General features: G+C 41.3%; 1 protein-coding gene across 1 annotated transcript in view; it reads left to right on the top strand.

Moving 5' to 3' along the window:
- LOC138207430 (pinopsin-like) overlaps positions 1-19,238 on the top strand; it is a 63,332-nt gene that overhangs the window by 29,678 nt on the left and 14,416 nt on the right. Inside the window, exon 3 of the mRNA XM_069164643.1 lies at positions 16,910-17,143. Within this exon, the coding sequence (XP_069020744.1) occupies positions 16,910-17,143 (234 nt within the window). The remainder of the gene's footprint in view (positions 1-16,909; positions 17,144-19,238) is intronic.

Here is a 19,238-nt window from a genome sequence, read left to right as displayed (position 1 = left end):
TGTCAACTCCATTTTCTACTGTTACGTTCTAGTGTTTCCCCTAGGCACATGGCCTCGGGGGCGGACTGAGTCGTCACCTCCCAGAGAAACAGACAAAATAGCGCAACATTCAGTGAAACTTTCAGAAAAATGCATGACAGAATGTCAAACTGAGCTGAAATCAAATGGGTGCACAGGAACTGAATAAATAAATAGTAATAGCTGGACGTAACTGCAGTTGTATGTGTACAATCGTATTTTGTTTCTGTTGGGGGGGCAGGAGATCTCACCACCCTCCTGAGACAATGGCAGAGGAAACATTGCGTTCTGAAGCGTCTGATGGAAATCAATTAGCACACCTGAACTGTGGTGAGATCGTACTTCGGTTCTGCCACATGACAACGCGCCTGCTCACGGGCTCTGAACTTTTGGATCGAACCATGTATTTTACGTCTACTGGCAACATTGGCCTTAGATGCCTGAGATTGACGTGATTCAATCTGAGTAAATCAAAACATGATCCATCATTATCCTGGGTACTTCCTTGGCCTTGTCAAAGTTCACCACTCTAATGGCCTTTCCAAAACCACGCAATCTTTTTGGCTTGTTAAGATGGAAATTCATGTCTCTGTGAGGAGCTGTCTTTGCCTGAATGATAAGTGATACCAACACTGGCACGCACAGCATTTACAATTCAAGGAATTCATTCTGGAGACATGATAAAAACCCTCAGGCAATGGTTATCAAACTTTAAAGCTACCAATCGGTAGCTAAAAATGAGAAACCTCAGTCTAACAATGTCTTTGTGTGTGTTTGTGAAAACACAGAACTGATGTTTCTGTATGGAGGCTGTTGTTTCTCTTTACTCCCATCCCTGGCTCTCACCGCCTGTCCTGACCCAGGAAGCCATGGCCTAATTGGAGCATTTGAATGTGAGGCAGCCTCGTGTCTGGCACTGCCCGCGTCTGCAGCCATCTGTCTGAACAATGTAGCAGCATTTCATCACACACGCTCACACTCGTTCATTCAGCGAGGCAGATGAACAGTAATGCGTTCCCTGGATCTATTGCGGTCTTTCTTTAGCATATTTTACAGGCCACAGGATTATTGAGGATGGCTGCCTTCTATTGTGACTATGTGTGCTCGCCTGGCTCCAACCCGTCTGTCTTTCTCCTCGGGGTATAAATCTAACACATCTCTTGAGAATTCTGCATGGGGACTGGAGCAGTGGCCACATATATATTATCGCTTTGATTGGGTTCTGTCTGACCTATTTTCACACGTTCATGTGTTCCCCGAAAACCTGGTTGTGGAAATGTTGACTTCTGCTGTAAATTGCTTTTCCCAACTAATTACTCTTGTTGAAACCACACGTCTGTAATTGGACGCTGTGTAATCTGCCCTCTGCAGCTTGTTGTAGACGTCTTCCTCTACATTACATTTTCACTCTCCATATGTGGCATTATCTTTCTGAATGGCCTAACTTTCCTTAAATCGGTCCAATGAGATTGAGATCACATCCTCGAGCTTCAGTGCACCTGGTTGCCTTTAAAGTTTCACATTTGAATGCTGGGCAGGGAAAGTTCCATGAGAGAAACTGTAAAATATCTGCCTCCATCCTCGGGGTGGGAGTGCAGCACATTTGATCTCTGTAGGCTGCTCACAGTCCGCCTTCTCTTTGTCATCAAACTTTATGTCTTGCTGAAGTCATCTGTAGTCAGTCAGTTTATTTTGTAGAGGTTGGACTATTCCACGAACTGCAGTGAACATTAGATTATGTTCCGAAAGAACCTTCAAGAATGCGCAGGGAACTCTATGTCGTCACAACTGCATCAGACCAGTCTAATTTATCTCAAATGTTTACTTTAAGGGCTGTGCATGGTCAAGCACCTGCCTTCTTTGAAGATCTACTGCAGCTTTGTCTGATGAGTAGGTCTCTAAGGTCGTCTGACAAAGCCCCTCTTCCACCAATCACCAATGATTCATTCCTTCATTTCTAACAACCCCGTTCCCGGGCTGCCACTTGGAGGTCAGCTCAGTTCGATTAGTAAAAGTTTGTGTACAGGTCTTAAAGGTGCCATATTGAATAAATATAGATTCCCATTTCTGACTATAAAGGAGGTCTAAGTGCTACATAAATACTGTGAAAGTCTCCAAACGCTCAAGTCCAAGGAGACATGCACAAAGCCTGTATTCACAAACTGTGCCATTTGGACTTCAATCCCTCATCCGCATTCAGCATGGCCTATTATATGGAAGAAAACACTAAACAGTCTTGTATATACAGAAGTAGTAAGCAACAAGACCAAAGACAAGTGGGGCTTGTTTTGTGCGTGCTTCACTCAGAAGACAGTCAGCCAGTCAGAAGAGAGAATCCTTAATTCGATGCGCCTTAAAGACACAGACTCCAAAGAGCCCGTTCTTGGTAGAGCTTCGCAAAGAAGCTTTAGAGAGATGCAAAACCATACTGAAATAGATTTTTTTTGTGCCCCCGAGGTTGGAGAGAATGTAAATCTTGCACTTTGCAGAGTATCAAATTAAATATTCATGTACATAATTAATTTGCTGTTGGAGTTTAATGTCCCCCTGATGTATTAAACTGGAGCCATACTGGGGCAATCAATAATATTTCTAGTGAATGTGTTTGTAAACCATACGGGGGAATCCTCCCGGTAAGGTGTGGCTATGGATTTGTGTGTGCTTGTGTTTTTGGCAGTTCCAGGACACACTGAGCGATGAGCTGTTAGCCCCCTGCCGCTAACTGATGAAACATAAGGACATAACAAACAGTCGTTCTCAACCACTGTGTCTGTGTTTGTGTGGGTATGCACTTGTATACACGTGGGTGAGCATGTGTGAAGAATTAACACTTAACAGCATATGGTACATGGAAGTCTGGACGAGTTTCATGCTACAAAGTCATTAAAAGGGCACTGCACTGATTTGAAGTTCACTTTAAACCTCATGAGGAACACTGTTCATTCACAGGTTTTTACTGTCATGAGATTTAGACACGGTGCTTTAGTGTTTAGAGCACAGAGTAGTTATGGGTTCCCAAAGCCAGTACCATTTTGGATCTTGTTCCAAGTTGCAAGAAGTAATAACATTTTTGATTAAACCCTTAATCACTGCATAATGGTTTAATCGTAAATTACTGTAGCTTCTATTAATGTCAGACTCACGCTTGTCAGGGAATTGGACTCTAAATCACAATTAAAATTTAAAAAAAATGCTGTTATAAACACGATTAGAAGAAGCTATATTTATGAAAGTCAATTCATATGTTTTGTTACACAAACCAGAAAAACGGTTTTATTGTGCTGAGCAAATTAAACACCACAATTAATCTTCATTTGCCAGTAAAAACACCGCTAAAAGAAAGATTCAATAAGCGATTCAAATTTGATTTCTGTACAGTGAAAAACTACAACCTGTGGTGTTGTGTTGTGTTTTCATAAATACTGCAGTGTTCTCTTAGTTTGTGGATGATTAAGGCGCTCATATTGAGTGTGTTAGTGTTTCCAAGACCAAATGAGTGCTTTTAAATCTGTCTGTTTTTTGTGAGTCTGCGTGTCACTGCATGTGCCAGTGAGTTTGATTGAGGCAGCCAGCTATCGACAAACAGGACGAACCCAAACGAGTTGGACTAAAACACCCTCTTCTTCGACAATGCATGCCACACAAATAAAAGTCTTCAAAGCCCCAATTTAGTTCTGTAAAGTGACAATTTCCCTGTAGATCTTCCCCTTAAATTCAATTGATTTATTTTTTGGCAGGGTTTCTTTTCTTCAATTTAACACAGGTAGACGTCTACACTGAATATTTCAGGATCTGAATTTGAGGCTTTTTTTTTTTTATGTCAAGGATGTCCCTTGCCTTTGCTGTGTAAGGACTCATCCTTGACAACGTTTTCACAGCCAGCAGATGTGATTAATTTTGTTCTCTGTATTTGGTGAACTCTATAAAGACTTTTGACATCGAAGAGAACATCAGTCTCTTAATTTTCTTTTTCTTCCTTCTCAATCTTAGAGTGCTTTTAGAGCTCCAGGACGAGAGGTAGGCTCTCCAAACGTTACCAAAAGAAATCTAGCAGTGAAAAAAAAAGAAAAAAAGAAAGCTCTTTAGGTCTACAACTCAACAAGTCAATTCCCCATTGCTGGTACAGTGCTTCACTCTCCTTTTGGTCCTTGGAGTGTTATTACGCCAAATGAAAATTAATGTCCCGGCGCTTCACCTCGGAGCACACACGCATGCGACCGCACCATTGTCCCATTCATCGCATCCGCCTCCAGAATTCCCCCCAGCAGCCTCACAGAGCCTCACCCTCAATTTGATTCCTGATTCCCTCCCTTATAAGTTGTTTGTCTGCAGAAAGCAGCTGGTGATGCTCATTCCTAGCGCTCAATAGATTTACTTGACTCTCCCCTCATTCAATAAAAGTTACAATCATGCTCTCGTTTTTGTGTGTGTGTGTGTGTGTGCGACCTTGCGGACATCTCGAGATGAAGCAGGTGGAGGGAGGGACGGTTGGGATATGGAAAGGTGGGGAGAAGAGAGAAGAGGAGGAGGGGGGACAGTGAGTGTTTGTAAAGTGACTCAGTGGAGCGTTCAGGATTCGTGCTGAGAGAGGCCCTTTGATGGGCGACAGGCAGACGTAGTGTTCTGGCAGGCCACGGGAGGCTGGTGGTGTACAGGACTAATGCGGCAGACACAAAAAAAATCCTGCGATCAATCATGTTTAGCAGCCAACAACTGTGCTGGCAGAACACCCGGGCCGACTCAGGAGCCGGAGTGCTGAGGCAAAACAAGCCAGTTGAAAGTGCTGTGCCGGTGTCTTTTTCCCCCTCCTGGATGTTTGTATCTGACGGATTGTCTCGGTGCCCAGGTGTGTGCTTAAATGTGAAATCAGGTGCTTGAGCGTGCTCAGATGTGGGTGTATCAGATGTGTGTCTATTTTAATGTAAGAAAGTTCTCGGGACTGTATTTGCGGTGCATACATCCGAGTGTATATTTCTGTACAGTATGTATCTAGTGCACTAGGCACCAGCAGCATATGACTGGATTTGTGTGCAGATGATTGGCTTCAAGAGTCCACAGCCCTCCACACACACACACACACACACACACACACACACACACACACACACACACACACACACACACAGTAAGTAAGTTCAGAGGAGAAATGTCACTCGACGCATTTTCATGTGACTTTCAGCATTAGTTGAGCGTCTTGTCTCAGTGACTGCACTTTTCTCCCCTCTGGCAGAGCGTGTGGAGGTGGTGGTGGTGGTGGTGGTGGGGGTGGTGGTAGGAGGAGGGGGGGCTAAAATGATGGAAGGGCGAAAAGTGTGATTAGATTGGTGAGGATGTAGCTTTCTGAGGCGTTCGTGTTCTGGTGCCAGGATTTGACTCTGCTTTGATATCACAGTGCAGTTTCAGCTGTCAAAGCCCCGCCAACAGGGGGTAACAAAAAAAATACAAAATCATGGAGGAATTTTCCAAACGAGCACCAACGAGAATGTGCTTTTAAAATTTTTAACTATTACAGCAACGCCTAAAACAAAATGAGCAACTTTTTATTACATTTACAATCCCAGTACTGTAGGTCTAGGGAAGTCAGAAGTTGGTGCTGTTTTGATAGAGGCACATGATACGCTTTGTGTTAAATAAATGATCAAATAAAAAAAAAATAACTCAGTTATGAGGGATTCGCATTTTCGTGAAGGCAAGTTGCCAAAGTCATGAGCTGTGGCATTAGGAGTTCAAAGGTTTCCTCCTCATTAAATTACGAGAGTCGCCCGCAACGACCGTATATCTCCTATTTTGTTTATCTCCTCACAACTTCAGTCACATTCAGCAGTCACAAGATAAGTTCTGGCTGTCGGCATTTCAAAGTTAGACGCAGCTAACTTACAGACTTGAAAATGGGAAAAGGGTTTCTGTAAAAGATTGAAGGGCGATAAAGAGTCGGAATTTACAGCAAAGCACTTCAGAAAATTTCTTGTAATCTTCCTTTCCTAGACGAGGTAGCGTGGTGTTGCAAAGCTATTCCAGCCCACCTCTCCCCGGAGCTTCACGGGTGTCGACAGTGCATTCTTGCAAAAAATTCTTGAGGCGTGGTAGATGCTAATTGCCTCAAATGATTTGGCTTAGGTCTCTGTTTTGCGGAGAGCCTCGGTGGGTGTGCGCACTTCAGGACGACAGTCGGGGATGCTCATTCGTGGCGGCCTGCTCGGTGAAGTGTGCCTACATGACAGCCTCGCCTCTTAAGGTTGGGTTCACGTGCTTGGCGAGTCAAAGACGACTGCAGCTGCTGCACTTCTTTCTCAAGCCGGGTAGAGCTGGAAGCCTCACCTGCTGGTTACAGTGTGGCACCAAAGCTCCCACAACAACAACAACAACAGCCTGTAATGACAATAGAAAGAACAAAGCAGGAGAGAAGTAGCTCTCATCAACGCCGGCACTTTAGTTTCTGATAATTTGCCAATGACAATTGGACACACAGCAGGGGAAGTCAGTTATAAATCCACCTTCATTCCGCTCTTCTCTTTATGCCGTCATTCCTCCCCCTCTGTGAAATTTACATTCCCACCTTTCCTCTACCTCTGCTGCACCAATCCTTCCATTCACCTCTCAAAAAACTCTTGGGTGTATCGCACTCTCTTCACTCTGCCTCCATCTGCCTCCATCTGCCTCCATCTTTCCAGTGATTGTTCTCACCCCGATGTCTTCCTCGCACTGCCATGCTTTCTGTCGCATCACCAATCTCACAGTCCAATAGGTGGTGTCTGGCGCTGCTGCAGGCAGGTATGAAGGCAGGCAGCAGCTGGAGGAGGAACAGGAGGTGAACCGACTGCCTGCCAGGGCTTCAGCAGCCGGCCCGGCAGCCGCCCGCTCCACCCGTGTGATGAAGTTAGCCGGCCCGAAGACTCCAAATGAACTGATTATGTGGATTAATTAAGAGCACTTAGGAGCACACTGATAGGGTTGCATGTACAGGGCGGTAGGGGGGTCGGGACCATCTGGTATGATCGTGGTGTAATTCTGGTTTACCAGAAGACGTGATGAACACGTTTTTTGTCTGCTGTCTGTATGTAACTCAATGACTTTGAAGCATTTCTGTGTTGATCGTTATTATTGTGCTGCTTTTAATGACACAATTGCAGGTATCAGTGAAGGAATATGAACAGAAAGACTATGTTTTGATGAGAAAAGAGAAAAAAAGAAACCTTTCTACAAGAGGCAACAGGAGAGAAAAAGAACACCTGGGCTTGGATGGATGAAGACTATTTTAAGCAAACATACTATCCAATATTCGCTGGAAACTAGACAAGTATTGTTTGAAGATCCTTAAACTTAGGCTCAAAAATGCCAACAAACTTGAAATCCCGTGCCTTCAACAAAGCCAATGAGAAGCATGTCTTTAGCTTCATCTTTGAGATGAAGGCTGTTGTTTGCTCTTTATGTCCCTCTGGCATTAATAGGGAATTATGACCAGAAGCCAATAAAAACAAGGGAAATAGAATAAGATGATAGACACATAGACGATTTTTTTTTTTTTTTTTTATTGACTATTCGTAAATTAAAATTCATCCCTAAAAGAGAATACATAAGAATAAAGATACGCGGTGACTCTAGAGTTGTTGACACCGTTTTTTTCTCAAATGGAAAGACAGAGTTGTGTATGTGTTTCTGAGCACTGCGCCAACACAGCAACATTTTATGTGTTTGGAACATGCTGGAGGTGACTTTTCCTGCACACTGGGGACCTGCTGGCCTGGTAATCAAACACACATTTGCACTCTGCCCTAATCTTCCTCCTCCAAAATAAACCCCCAGTACGCCCACCTTTAGCTATAAATATTTAAAAGATACTTCATCAACCACAGTATTGGTTATGTTTTTAATGTTTGCAAAACAGATATGAGTGTTTCTTTTCTGTTTATGATTTAAATATCTATAACCTATCAATAACCTAAAAACAATTGGCTAGTTATAGTTAATCAACTGCAATCTCAAAATTCCTCTTGGCGGACGTCATTGGAAGAATTTTATTTTTTATTTGACCTTTATTTAACCAGGTAATATCAATTGAGAACCAATTCTCATTTACAATGATGACCTGTCAGCACAGTCCTGAGGTGCATGTTTTTGGATGATGGGAGGAAGCCGGAGAACCCGGAGAGAACCCACGCAAGCACAGGGAGAACATGCAAACTCCTCACAGAAAGGCCCAGGACCGGATTCGAACCCAGAACCTTTTTGCTGTGAGGCGACAGTGCTAACCACTGCACCACCGTGCCGCCCGAATGAAAACATCAGGATCAGAGTTGATTTACTGCTTGCTACTCCGATATTAAAGACATTGCAATGATTTGATTAATGTCAATATAAAAAGCAGCTGATCCCACAGTGTGTCATAAGTCTTCAGAAATGACGATCACAGCAACATTTTCCTTTTGCCAAACACCTCCAAATAAGGATTAGCTGGTGCTTAAACCTGAGAAATTCTTCGTATTTTTTTAACCATGACAAGTTATCGTGATAGAAATACAGATTCTGATGTTCATTTAGAGTGATGGAGGACTTTGTTTCTAAACCTTTACCTCTAACTTTGCACTGAATTTGGCTATATCTTATTCAGAAGAAGAAAATATGTGCACGTTAGCAGAAATAGTTGATCTGACAGTCAAAATATGAAACTGAGATTTAAATAGTAGATAAAAATAGAGCCCGACCGATATTTTAGCAGATGACGATACTGATATTAGAGTGTATTATATATATATAAACACATATGTTGGAAATGTTTCCTAAAATTCCGTTGTCAAACCTTTCTGATACTTGTGACAAAAGTATGTAATGGAGGCAGGATATTGTCCACACTGACATCAGTGCACTGAAACAGTAAACAGCATATGCATACAACATATACATTGATACCAATATATCTGTAATAGTTCATTATTGGCTGATTAAATCGGCCATATAAGATATCAGTCAGGACAAGGGTGGCTCAATAAGGTAAGATAAGATAAGATTCGCAGCACCTTAACATGCACGGAGCTGGAGGGAGGTATAACCTGAATGAAAAAAAAGCAAATTTCATTGCTTTATCAAAATCAGCACCCGAGTTGCGCATGCCTTTGTGAGCAGTGGTCTGGGTGCATCGGTGATGTTTAACACACCTGAAACTTGAACAGAGAGCACACATCAAAGTTTGTGATAAATTATTAGGGAACAGAAAGAAGTAGCAGAGGGCCAAATCCAGTAGGGGCAGTGTGGAGCTACGATTGTGTTGTTGTGGGTGAGAAATTAGTGCATTGTGCACTGTGTGGGTGCATTGTCATTTAAAGAATCAAAGTACCATCGCGCCACAGATCAGTTCATTTTCACTGAATGTTTTCCCTCAGTCGCCTGAGAACGTCACTCAGTGTTGACAGTCAGAACCTGGGGAACAAATTCATGGTGCACCACCCCGCACATGTCAAAGAAATCCCACCCGGTTTTGGACAGTGACATTCTGCCCCTTTGATACGTGAATATGAATCAAAACTCTTCTTCAGGCTTATTCCTCATTGCCGTAGGCTTCCTGAAGCATTTTACGTTTCTCCGTAATGCACAGTAAGTGTAATCACAGAAAGTAGAGGAACTTAAAGGATAAGAAATGAAAGCCATAAAACTCTCAGTTGGAGTGTAATCGCAGAGAGCAGTTGAACTGTTTGCTGAGGAGTAAAAAATTAAAGCAGTGAACGCTTTACAAATACAATGTCCAAAGCAATATGAGTGTGAGGGTTGGAAAGGAATCAGGGTCATTAAGATATGAAATGTCAGTAGACCTCTTATTTTATTAAGCGAACAAAATAATCAACTTTAGAGTCCATATTTTGCAATGAAAATCGGCTTTCTGGTGACTGAGCTTGTCCTCATGTCCAGACCTCAAAATTTTATGGCTGACTCACTTCAGGGCAGCGGAGGAAACAGTGGGAAAGCAATCCAATTGAGTAAACATGTTCCTTCTCTCTAGTTTTCTCTTATTGACTTAGGTAGTCCGGCAAATTAGAACCAATATAAATGTTCACCTCAGTATATTTTCCTTTCATGTGTTACTCTGCCTGAACTCAAGAAGTAAACAAACTTATAAAATTAAGATAAATGTGTGCCACGCCCACTGAATGATGCCGGAGCCAAGGTTTATTTACTGGCTGCAAAGCATTCAAAGCATTTAATTTCTGTTTCAACTTCCCCCAATGTGTGGTTCAATATATACAGGCTACCAAACATGCCAACAATGGGTTATGAAATATTCTCCTTGAAAACTAACTCTGAAAAATGGATAGGCTGGATGGTAAGACTGCACTGAACTTTTCCTCTGCACTAGACTTCTCCATCACCACTGACAACACTATAATGATTCCTGCCTCCTACTGACTTGTTTCTTAACAAAGAACTGACATACTTTGCCCACATTGCAGCCACAACCTGAGGATGGGTCTGTCTCTCTCTACCCGAAATCCATCAAGTCTGATCTCTCCTTGTCCAGGCTCTGCCCAGCTCTTTGCTCAAACTTCAATCACCCCTCACCCTGACCAATGCAACTGCAGCTGAAATATTGGTTTGAACCGAAACTCGTACGCGAGTTCCCCAACTCGTGCATGTCCTTCACTTCTTCCACCTTGAACCAGGCTAATAATCCGAGCTGCTGTGAGACTATCTGGTGATCACTTCTTTTGTCTACTACCATCTGTCTCTCTAGCATGATATGATCTTTCTCTTCTCTCAACACAGTAAAAAAAAACACTTATCATATAAAATACAAAATAAATATATAATCAGAAAGTACATTGTGTGTGTGCTGAGTTCCTGTGTATCAATAACTTTCAAAGGCTTGTGCAGGAGCAGATTCGTACCTCCTCTGAACATTAAGTATGAAAAATGAAATGCCTACAGTAAAGTGTAACTGTCAAATATCTAAAGTGACACAGCACACAATCTAGTTTATCTATCTCCCTGACTTCACACACCGTTATTCATCATCGTGTATGTGACATGCTGTCATTAGAATAGATGGCTTTGCCTACAGACAGGACATTTCTATGGTGGCTGTCAGCATGACAGCGTGAGACCACGGAGCGACTGTCTTTTCCCCACAAAGGGATGGCGTGCTGACACATTGAAAGCAGGTTCTTAATGTCATCTTCAGTGACATCTGCAAGAGCAAAGTGTCAGTGCAGCAGAAGGCACGTACCCATGCATGCATGTAGGCAGCGACAAAGAGGTGAAATGTGGATTTTACTTCTTTTGCGTGCCTACATGCTGTTGCACACATACTTCCTGTTTAGGCAGGCATAATCACAAAGCCTTCAAAAAGTGGCACCAATGGTGCCATTATTTTTTACGCGTTTTCAATCCCCTTGATCTGAAATTCATGTGCTTCTCAGTATGTTATTCAACCAAGGCATAACAAAGTTTGCATCAGATTTTTGTTTCTGACTGCTAAAACATACTACGTGTCACATTTCTTTTCCACTGCCGGCAGCATGACTTTCATCACATCACACTGCTCTGTTTTTCTTGACCTCCACAGACTGTCAACAAGGAGTCCATCTTCTAGGCATGAATTTTTGAGTTTTTATACACAGCCTTTTGCATGGGCCAAGCAGTTGCTTCTGCTGGTGGGTCCTGCTACGCCAATGCCAAGACTTTAGACTAATTTAGGATGTATCTTTCCTGATCCAAAAAATGACATTGGTCATGCATCATTCTGGGAAAAAAAAAGGTCTGATTTTGGTGTATTGGCTTAATTGTAGATCAAATGATGCACTGGGCATCAGTGCAAGACAAACAGCTTTAATGTCGATCAATAAACACATTTGGAAGATGTTATTTTCATATCAATCAGGCAGGCCAGTAGAGAACACAAGTAAAAAAGTGATTGAAACTTGACTTTTGAGCGAACAGCTTTCATTACATTTTTGCATCCAATATAAAACACATACATCAGACTGAAAAATACCAACAACTGAGATCCACAGGTTTTCTTTAGTCTTGTAGTTTGCTAGCTACAGAAGGGAATGACTGCTCTCTGTTTTCTTCCACATAAAAGGCTGAAGAGAGGGAAGACATGAGCATGAGTTTGTGACCTCACAAAATCAAAGCGACATCACAGACTCTCAAAGTCCAAACGGCATAGTTGCTAAATATGGGCTGTGTTTATTTCTTTGTGGACTTAGCGTTTTGACACTTTCACATTATTTATATATATCTGCTTGAAAATAAAACAAGAAATGGAAACCTGGATTAGTAAAATATGGGACCTTTAAAGTGGCTTAAGCTACTACTGCTGCAGTACGATCGACACCTTTCAAATATAGGCTTGAAGTCAAGTCAATCTGATCCATTGTACAGTCCGTGCTGACAATAAAAGACGCTTTGAACGCCCAGCCATCCACCCCAACCTCATCCCAAGGTATTGTACTGAATTAACCGTGTACAGTTATCATATTCACAGACACAAGAGGTCAGTTATCAGAAAATGATAAGGCCGTTTAAAGTATTAAAACAAACATGTTTTAATGTAGTGGTGAGCACTCACGCATACATACTCTACATTGTATGTTTGATAGGACCGAGACAAGCAAACCACAATCATGGAAAAAGAGTGTAGAAGCACACACCAACACACAATGAAAGCAAAAAGACATTTCACGTGTCAAGCAGTTCCCTTTATTTTAGCTAAAAAGCTAATTTGAACAACTCAGCACATTGGCTAGATGATCTGTCTGAATAAGTGACAGACCGCCAGGGACTCACAAGAAGACAATGCCTGTTCTGTCGTTGCAGAGGAAAATTAGCCATCGGATATATAATTAAGCCGGCAGCGGCTGTGAAGATATTCTCTCTTGACAAGCATTTCATGTCAAGCACTTCTTGAAAAATTCTTTCCCGCCCATCTATCCGCATTTTGTGAGTATCGATGCTGCCTTGGACCACCGCCATTAATCTGCAACTTTATTTCAAACTGTCATGATGGTGAGCTAAAAAGAAAAGGAGTTGCTGTTCTCAGTTGACTGCGTGACAGCTTAGTACAACGTCATGTTGCCTATCATCAAAAGCCGACTGTTATCTTGATGCTCATTACCAAGCTTGTAGTCTCCAATATTTTGACAAAAGGCTGCAACGATTTGTGCCGTCACACGCGCACAACACATAAATATTAATTACACAGCTTTGGGGATTGCTGTTTAGCATATGAAACAGTTTCTATGTAAGGGCAGTCAATTAGTAAGCGAGCTTCTTTTACCAGAAGCCCAGCCTTTGATTGCAATCATTCAGCACTTACTCTCCATTTCCTCAATTTGTCTGTGATCTCTGGCACTTAATTTATTTTATCAGAGCCAAGATTGAAGCTATTAGTCACCTATTCTCCAGAGCTGACGAAGTGAGAAAGTCTACGAGGTGAGAACGGAGCCAGACTGAAAGGAAAACTGAAACTTTTCTGAGCCAAAATGACAGGTGACCTTTTCTTTTTTTAGTTCAACGAGGATGATTTTTACAACCTTTGATTCAGCATGAGAAGGCAGTAAAGAGACAGCTTAGCCAATGTGTTAGGAGAGCTTTACACAGATGGCACTGAACTCTCGGCAGGAGACACCATCCAAAGCAGTTTATGGACATATATGGACTCATTGATGAAGCACTCCAAAGCCACTTTGGCCGTAGGATTTTCCAATTTATACCGGTCTCTTTTAAGTAAATCTGACAAAGATAAAAGCGTTACAGGAGCAAAAGAGTAAGGAATGGATTAAACTGCATTTGCTGGCACTAACATTAGCTATAAACGTTAGCATTACCACTTCGGCTGTTTAGCTGGACATACTACACTGTGTTTGTTCATCAGGTACATTCTCTTGTGGAGTTACAGGTTGTGTTCAACAAAACAAAAGCCCTACAGGTAACTATTGCACATTTACAGTGTATTATTTTTCCATTGTTTCAAATGTAAATAATTAGAATATGAGATCTAATTAACCTCAAATACTACGACACTTCAACGTCAATGATCATCTGTTGAGGATACTGATTCTTCTGCCTGGGACAAGCAGCTTCAACCACAGTGCAGCCAGTTTGACTGTTTTCAGACTATTAAACAGGCAGTTATCATTTTGCACCAAATATATGAGGTAGTCGGAGTCTAATACACCTTAGGTTCAACAGGCTGTCGTCAAAATATGACCAGCAACAGTAAGTTATGTTACAGTAAGTACCTTAGTAACATAAGTTATGCATGTCAAGAAACTTAGAGTGTGATGATAACAACCTATTCAATAGTTGGTTAACAGTCACATTGGGGCCGATTAAAAGGCTAGCCACACACAGCGCTGTCAACATTACCTTGCAGGCTACAGCTGATATAATCGGCTCATCACATTTTAGACAGCAACTAAAAATGAAGAGCTTGTTGTTGTTTACCTTTGTCTGAAATTACAGACGCATTATTTAAAAAAGTTACAAAGCCAGAAGATGCAGACAAACCACGACACAGTTTGCCTGAAATGTTCCAAACTAAAAGAGTAAACACGACTGAGTTTGAAAGGTTCTTAACGCATTTGTATAAACGCAGTTCCCCCTTTTTGCAGAGTTGCGGAAACCTGTTGGGGGTAAATGAGCAAAATGTAAAGAGGCAGTCAATCACGGGCATGCTGTTTGATTAGTCTGACACAATGGAAAAGCATTTATTTGTTCCGTGCCATATTGTAGCAGTCACTGGTGATAGCAGTGTTCTACAATGATGTGTGTATGCATGCAAATTACACAGTGTGAGTGACAGCATGGGAGTCCATAACAATATGTGAGTTTATAGCATGGCCAGTATAATGTGAGTAATGCAGGAGAAAAGCAGGTAATCATACTTCACCATATGGTTTAAACCTTCACAGCATGTATTAACACACTGTGAATGTAGCAATCAAAGTAGTGGTAGCAGTGAAAGTGGAGTAATTTTGTATGTCTGCAAAAGTGGGGGTTTAATTTTGGGAGTTAGCAGAGAGTGAGATTTAGCCAAGCATATTTTTCGACTGATTGGGGGGGCCATTAAGATTTATTTTCTTCATGTTTACATCAGCTGTTTTGGGTTGTTTTGTTTTTTTGCTGGGTTTTACTTGTGCATGTGCAAATATGTGCAGAGTATATCTATTTTCAGTCAGTGTTTCTAAGAATGCAATGCAAGAAAAAAAAGAAAAGAAAATCTGACACTGCTGAAGCCTTTTTTTTGAGGCAGCGATGAAACTGAGCGACAGCAGCAGACATACGACCATCAGGCAGAGATATAAACAGAGACAGTTCAAGTCGGTGGAGAGTGATGGTGTTTGTCAGTGTGAAAGTGTCAGATTCAACCCAATGTATTGCATAATTTAAATAAAGAAAACTTGAGGTTTTTTTTATGTGTTAAAAGTTTGGTCTTATTTTCCTAATTTTGACCATTGTTTTTATCTGTTAGGACAAAGTTTCTTACATCTGAGAACATGGCAACATTGCTGCCGCATAGTTTGACAAGGGCACAAAACACTAGTAATCAGATGATAACACGGGTTGTAAATTAGGTTTTTATGCAGTAGGACCAACTGTGGACATAAAACTGGTACACTATAGGTCAAAGTTGAACATGATATCAACTGTAATCTTAGTAGTTAAAGGAATGGTTTGACGTTTTAGGAGATACACCGATTTGTCATCAGCTTAGCTTTGCATAAAGACAAACTGAAACTGAATTTCTAATGTTTTCCACGTGATCACAGGAAATAACGTGGAGAAAATATGTGGAAAAGTTTTTACATGAATCTACATGGACTTTACACATTAAACAATGAAAATATTACAAAACCACATGCTTCGTATGTGCAAAATAAATGTTTCACATTTGTGTGTGATCGCAAGTTTTTGCACATGTGAAATTCATGTATTTTTTCTGTAAGGTTTCTGGCTGTACATTGATTTAACAAAATGATGTGTACTTCTCCTCAAGGAATGCAAATAACTGTATTTTACCCAGAAGTCAACCCATTGCTTTACCTTGTTGAGTATAATCTCATTACAGATAGGAGACAGACAAAAGTACTAAATAAAACCCATTCACTCTTCTGTGTAATGGCATAACAATTCTGCATTGTCCATAGCATGTACAGTACTTTTTGCTAATAATGCCACAACACAGCTGACTGATGATTAGCACGTGTCCAAAATGTGAATGTATTGCTGACTATATGCAGTACATGCTGCAGTGAGCAGTGGGTGCGTGAACAAGGTCGAGATTTTAGACACAGCTCTTGTGTTTTTGTCAGAAAACAATCCCAGGAAATCCAATAATCGAGGATAACAAAGCATTCTCCTTCTGTCATTTCTTTCTCGCCGTCTCGTCTCTGATAAGAGTCCTTCTGCAGATATTAAGATGACCTTCCGTGCTTCCTCCTCTGTCCGTTTCCTGCTCTCTCAAACTCCTCGTCACTCGCTTCAACCTGTCCGACCTGCTCTTTTGTCCCTCCGGTGTTTCATTTCCCACACTGCTCCTCTTCTAACAGCTCCCTCAGGGGAAAATTCAGATGTCAAAAACCTAAAAGTCTGACCACATTGTGTCATCACGGGAGGATTGCAAGAGCATTAAAACCCTTTAAGGCCTAGAGGCCCCCAATTGGGGGCCAGGGACTAAACTATTATTAAAATATGGACATATATACTGATATTTACACATCTGAACAAATCTCACAAGTGTTCCCTTTATTATTAAAAATATTTTGTTTATATAATTTTTTTATCGTGCTTGCAGAGATATACTCTTTTTGCAATTTTCAAGCAGGGGCCTAAAAAATAGGTGTGTTTTTAAAGGGTTAAAGATCTTATTTCTCTCCTTCTTTGCCCCCTCTGTGTGCAGGTGAGCGGGGTAAATTCGTCGACGAGCAGGAAACGTGAGCAGCGTGTGCTGTTCATGGTGGTGATTATGGTGATCTGCTACCTGTTGTGCTGGCTGCCGTACGGCATCATGGCCCTACTGGCCACCTTCGGGCAGCCGGGCCTGGTCACACCCGAGGCGAGCATCATCCCTTCGGTGCTGGCCAAGACAAGCACGGTCATCAACCCAGTCATCTATGTCTTCATGAATAAACAGGTGAGAAAGGGGGGGGGGGGGGGGGGACTTCAGCTGGGGTCAGTGCCTTTTATCTTTCGCTGTCACCGAGTGGCAGGCGAGGGTCATCTTGCCCACTGAAGCCAGTCGTCTCGATTGTTTTCAAGGTGGTTTGATATAATGGAAATGAGTCATTGTTTAATATTCCTGTCAGGTGTTTATCCAGCGCTCTCTTGACACTGAATAATCTAAATTATGTACTTGTGTGAACGATGAATAAGAAGGCGATTTTTCATGTTTGGATCCAGCTATTTTTTTTTTTTTACAGATTCAAGGAAAAAATGCTCACCTTTATCGCGACATCCTGCTTCTGTAAAAGAGTATGGATAAGAATCCCAGGGTCCGATAGAGAGAGCACAATAAATAGAGCGAGGAGTCACTGCCTTGATACTGCTGCTCCATTTTGTCATTTTGATGCATCTCAGGTCACGTTGAACAAATCTAATATACTTTGTTATCGAGTAACCCAAGCCTTTCATGTGATTCTAACTAATTCCTGGGATTTACTGACTGATTGTCAAACCAGGGAGGTATTAGCAATGTCACGAAGGAACCAATCGTCCAAGGTGTTGTTAATTAAACTCACAGGAGGCCTCAATTAACCTTGGCCCATTTTCACTTGAGACAATATAATGGATCACTTTTGGTGCTGCTATCTTTAACTGGGAACTCTTATTTTGCTGTTGTAAGAGGCCCGGGACTACTATCGTGTTTTATTTGCTCTTCTACTTTAATTAATTTCAAGTTGCCTGCGAGGAAATGATTTGCACCCAGCACAATGCAGCCCGCGTCATGTGCCTCTCTGAGCTCACAGCAGGCTCATGTTTATCGCTGCAACTGCCGAGCACTTTGTCCATTCCCGATATTTCAAGCTTATCATTCATAATATTAATTCTCAAAACTGAGCTTCAGATCCATCATTAATTATGTATTTCTGTCGAACGCCAAAAAAGAGAAGATCAACTTTTTGAAGAGTATTCTTGTTGACTTTGTGACAAAGTTAGAAAAGAAGACTGATGTGATCCCAAATCTATTAAATATGAGGTAACAGTCCGCTTAGCAACAAGCAAAAAACTCCAGGAATTCACAGCCCCAGCTGTTGTAGCTGTGTGCTGAGGTAAGCTAACCTGCTGCTGTCCTTCATAGACATTATCTCGTCTCAGCTCACCATCTGTAAAAAGCAAGTAAGTATATTTCCCAAAATGTCAAAACTATTTCTTAAAATAATCAATAAAATAATAAGGCTCAAGATGAAACAATCATATTAAAAAAACAAAAAAAGTCAAGTTGAATTTATGAAAAGTTTGACACTGAAAAGCTCAGCTCTTCAGCTTCAGTCAGTTTTGATGAGGTTTGGTCACATTTTATTGACAGTGACCGTGACAGTGACAGTGATTATTTTTTTCCATTGATTGATTGAATATTTGGTTTGTAAAAATTCAACGACTATTAAAAAAAATTGACAGTTTATTGGAGGTGCTTGACAGCTCAAGGCATTTTGTATTTGATGTTTAAACACTCAAGTTTTTTGTCTGACATTAAAGTTATAAATGGGACACTGACTTTGATCTGTACAGCGAGATTCTCAAAGATGTTGATGTGTTTCCTCATTTGGAGACACTTGGCGTCCATGTTTGTTGTAAACTGGAAATCCATCCTCAAGGACAACCTCATGTTAGTTTTTAAGATATTCAAAGGTTTCCCACATTGTTTTCAATCACTTTTTTGTGGGTAGAGATGGTGATATTATCAGTTTTGTTTGTCAGTCAAGGAGGAGAGTCACAATGTGGAGGCAAGAATTACCGTTGGTTGCATTTATTTTTTCAATACCATTATACTGCTGCAACCCCACACTGCAACTGTCAGCTATCAGTGATAGTGCAGAAATAATTAAGATCACCTTGTTTAAATGGAGTCACATCAACTTTAAACCAACTGGAGCGTAAAAAGAAAATCGTTACCGCCCTAACTTAAAATATGATTTTTTTTTTTTTTTTTTAATCTCAAACATCTATATTACTTCGGAGAAAGTTGGCTGAAAAATACGTTTTCAAGGTCTTTGAATTTGTGATCACAT

Source organism: Embiotoca jacksoni, unplaced genomic scaffold, assembly GCF_022577435.1.
Source record: "Embiotoca jacksoni isolate LCO1_2020_lvr unplaced genomic scaffold, fEmbJac1.0.p SCAF_31, whole genome shotgun sequence".
Classification (NCBI taxonomy): domain Eukaryota; kingdom Metazoa; phylum Chordata; class Actinopteri; family Embiotocidae; genus Embiotoca; species Embiotoca jacksoni.
The sequence above is the reverse complement of the archived record's forward strand: the minus strand, read 5'-3'. Positions and strand labels throughout refer to the sequence as shown.